General features: G+C 60.7%; 1 protein-coding gene across 1 annotated transcript in view; it reads right to left on the bottom strand.

The window, feature by feature from the left end:
• Window positions 1-3,778, bottom strand: part of LOC103811540 (phosphatidylinositol 3,4,5-trisphosphate 5-phosphatase 2-like) — a 9,792-nt gene that overhangs the window by 684 nt on the left and 5,330 nt on the right. Inside the window, exons 12-23 of the mRNA XM_009084521.1 lie at window positions 3,183-3,379; window positions 2,772-2,889; window positions 2,580-2,676; window positions 2,116-2,254; window positions 1,938-2,037; window positions 1,581-1,669; window positions 1,233-1,314; window positions 1,026-1,149; window positions 871-953; window positions 708-796; window positions 476-563; window positions 53-255 (exon numbers count right to left, since the gene is read on the bottom strand). Of these exons, the coding sequence (XP_009082769.1) occupies window positions 53-255; window positions 476-563; window positions 708-796; window positions 871-953; window positions 1,026-1,149; window positions 1,233-1,314; window positions 1,581-1,669; window positions 1,938-2,037; window positions 2,116-2,254; window positions 2,580-2,676; window positions 2,772-2,889; window positions 3,183-3,379 (1,409 nt within the window). The remainder of the gene's footprint in view (window positions 1-52; window positions 256-475; window positions 564-707; window positions 797-870; window positions 954-1,025; window positions 1,150-1,232; window positions 1,315-1,580; window positions 1,670-1,937; window positions 2,038-2,115; window positions 2,255-2,579; window positions 2,677-2,771; window positions 2,890-3,182; window positions 3,380-3,778) is intronic.

Genomic DNA, 3,778 nt, shown 5'->3' with positions numbered 1-3,778 from the left:
TCTCACCCCATGGCTGGAGTCCGGGGGGCAGTGTGGGCAGGGACAGCTCCACACGGTGTCCCAGGGCGCTGGGATGGAGCTGGTGTGGATTTCCCTTACCATAGAGCCTCTCGCGGGTGCTGCAGTGGTCCTTGGGGACTCTGACCCTCATCCAGCCACGCATGGAGCCTGTCTCCTCCCCGCGGTGGAAGACGAAGGTCTCGAATTGCTGTGCTGTGCTGCCAATCATTGACCTCATGGCAATGCAGCACTCACCTGCAGGCACAGCACACACCTGTGTCAGCCCCCCAGGCAGCTCAGGGGCAGCTGAACCCCCTGTGTGGAGCAGCACCCTGGAGCAGGGTGAGTTCTGGGGTCCCTCCTGCCCAGCTCCAGCTGACAAACCTTACCCCCAGCAGGCTGTGTTACCTGTGGGGGCTGTGCTTGGCATCTCCACACCACCGCGGTGTGCCCTGTGTCACCATCCTGCACCTACCATAGGACTCACAGCTCTCCACACCCTTGATGCTGAGGAGCAGGTGCTGGTCCCCAAGGTACTCCAGGTCTGGTAGGATGGGGTTCAGCTGCACACACAGAGAGGTGCTTGGGGGGCTGCTGCAGGGTGGGGTGGACCTGGGGGTGGTGGTGGCAGCCCCCAGCACCCTGTGGGGCTCAGGGGAGGGAGGGAGGGGGAAGAGGAAGGAGGAGGATGCTCCAGGGCTGTGTACCACAGGTAGATGCTTTGAGGACCAGCCCAGCTTGAGGAATCCAGGGATGTCACAGTTCTGGAAGGTGTTCTCCCCACTCCTCTGCACCTCTGTGGGGCACAGCTCCAGCTGGGTTAGCTCAGCCCTGCAGCCCCCCCCAGCACCCCAAGTACCTCCTCCTCACCCTTCAGGCAGTAGGAGTGGAACTCGATGTAGCACTTGCTGCGGCTCCTGGGCTTATAGATCATCTCCAAGATCACCCCCTCACTTTTTTTTTTTAGACCCAGGAGCTGCAGGCAGGTATCAGTGGGTTGGCATGTGCCAGGGCTCACCCCAAACTGGGCACAGAGGGTGACAGACCCCAACTCCTTACCCTCCTTGGACACAAACTGCGACGTCACTCCCACCTCGAAGGTGGCGAAGACAGGTGAGTGGTCACTGGTCACGATGTCATCGGTGCAGCCTGGAGGGTGGGAAGAGGAGCTGGGTGGAGGTCCCCAAGCTCTGGGGTCTCTTGGGCTCCCCTTTCCCTGGGGTCTCACTCACCATAGGAGTTACAGACCAGGTGGGTCTCCGGGTGTGACTTCCACAGGATGCGATCGCACCACGAGGGGACATTGATCCTCGTCTGGAGAGGGGGAAAGCAGCTGATCAGTGTCCCCTCAGGTCTGGCTCCTCCACCCAGAAAAGCATCCCAGCACCCCAAAAGGTGAGCTCCCTCCTGCCTAGACCCTCTTTGGAGAGGGAACAGGCTGGTGGAGATGTAGCGGCTGAGCATCACCATGCAGCTCCCTCAGCACTATGTGTCCTGCTGTCACTGTCCCCAGATCTTCATCACTCTGCTGTCACCATTCCCAGTGATCTCCTTCTTGGATGGAGGCTGCAGGAACTCACCCCTGTGTGCTTGAACTTCTGCCACACGTAGGTGTCCCTGGAGCCCCTCTCGTACCGGTACGTGGGTGGGAAGGAGATCTCACCCTCACCTGGGAGCCAAGACATGGAGGTAGCATGAAGGGACAGCATCCCTGCCTGTCCCCACAGCTACTGCCCATGGGGTGTCATGGTCTTCACACCAATGGTTGGTGCCCCTAGCACGGTGACATCAAGGTCCACAAGGCTTTAGGCACACCATGCAGGGCTGTGCCAGGGCAGGGGACCCCCAGGTGCTGCAGGTGGCACAGGGAGAGGGCTCTGGGGACCCTGTGTGCCTCTGGCTCAGTGGGAGAGCAGCACCTTTGTCACCACACTCACTGAATTGCAGGAACACCTTGTTCTTCTCCCGCTCCAGAGTGAGCTGGTCGACAGCCAGGAGGGCTTGAAAATCCCTCTTGGTGACATGGGCTAGGATGTCCTGTGAGGGGAGGAAGGTGTGGTGAGCCCAGGGACTCCTCTGACCCCTCCATCCCAGCACACACCTGCAGGGTCACACCTGCACATCCATGTCCAGGCGGTAGTTGAGGTCTCCAAACCAGAAGAGGTGGGTGAAGCGTAGGGTGAGGTCGAAGCCTCCCAGACGTTTGTCCCCCAGGGCCAGGGAGTGCAGGATGTCACTGTAGTTCTGGTTACGTCTGGGGGGGGGGGGGGGATGGTAGCACCCTGTGAGCCATTCCAGGGACACCTCATCCTCATCCTGCCCCACCAGGTGGGAACAGGGACAGTCCCGCAGCTCCTCCAGGTGGGAACAGGCACAGTCCCGCAGCTCCTCAGGGCTCCTGCAGACCCCTGAGACCTCTGCTAGGTGGGGACAGGGACAGTCCCACAGCTCCTTAGGGCTCCTGCAGACCCCTGAGACCTCTGCTAGGTGGAGATATGGACAGTCCCACAGATCCTCAGGGCTGCTCCACCCCCCTGAGCCACCCACCTGCCCCAAGGCATCCCCATCCCCTCCAACACCTGTGAGTCTTCTCGCTGCCCGAGGCCAGGTGGCAGTTGACGAAGCCAAGGGAGGTCCCGTTGAAAAGGAAGGAGACACCCACAGCTCCCTTGTTTCCTGCAGGGATGATCTGCCACTGAGCTCTGCGTGGCCCTGTGCTGTCCCTCAGGCTGTCCCCTCCCTCAGGGCCACCCCCCACACCCCATCCCTACCCAGCGTGTTGGCGATGCCAGTTTTGACGCTGGAGGTGTGGACGTGGCTGATGCGTCGCTCGTGCTCTGGTTTCACCAGCACCACGATCTTGATGCTCCAGAGGCACTGCAGGGCCACCTGTGGTGGGGCAAGGTGTGAGTCTGCCTGGCCCCCACATTGCCCCATGGCCAGGTGTGATGGGGATGGAGATACAGGTAGGTCCTCCAAGCCGTTTCTGGGAGGTGTCTCTGGGGAGGGAGTCCATGGGGGACAACAGGAGGTTCCTTGGGCTGTGTTTGGGGTGGGAGAGGACTATGGGTTTGGGAGCAGGAACCATAGGGTGGGAGGTGCTGGTCAGCCAGCTCCCTGAGCCTGCCAGGTGGTGGCTTTGGGCCACTGGGGAGTGGGTGCCTCCCTGGCACTGCTGTTACCACTCGGTAGTCGATGGCCATCAGGGTCTTGAGGGACGCGCGGAGGAACTCGACCCACTCGCGATCGCCCAGGGAGTTCTCCTGGGTGCCAATGACATAGATGTCGTGGGGGATGCAGGCAGTGGTCTCGTCCTGGGTGTGCCCCAAGCCCCTGGAGGTCAGCCAGGAGGCCAGGGAGCGGGGTGGTGGTGTGCTGCCTGTGGGTAGGGGCACGGGTCACCATGGAGGGGACACCTTGCTCCTTGAGGTCCTCTCTAACTCAGACCATGAGCACCACCAGGAGCTGCCAGGGGTGGAAAGCTTTGTGCCAGCCCCATGGTTTACCAAGGCTGATGGTGGGATTTACAGCCCCAAACCCTCCCAGCACCCCAGCTCCCACCTTTTCCCCAACACCCACCAGGTGAGTGGATCATGATGGGACAGACAGACCCAAAAGCAGAAAAGTTTTTGGGTCCCAACAGAGAGGGACTCTGTGTTAGCAACTGCAGTGGCAGGACAAGAGTTAACAGGTTCAAATTGAAGGTGGGGAAACACCCTGGAGGTGTTAGGAAAAAGTTTTTTACTGTGAGGGTGGTGAGACACTGGCACAGGTTGCC

Source organism: Acanthisitta chloris, unplaced genomic scaffold (assembly GCF_000695815.1).
Source record: "Acanthisitta chloris isolate BGI_N310 unplaced genomic scaffold, ASM69581v1 scaffold23131, whole genome shotgun sequence".
NCBI lineage: Eukaryota > Metazoa > Chordata > Aves > Passeriformes > Acanthisittidae > Acanthisitta > Acanthisitta chloris.
Note: the sequence above shows the minus strand (reverse complement) of the source record. Positions and strands in the feature narration are given on the sequence as shown.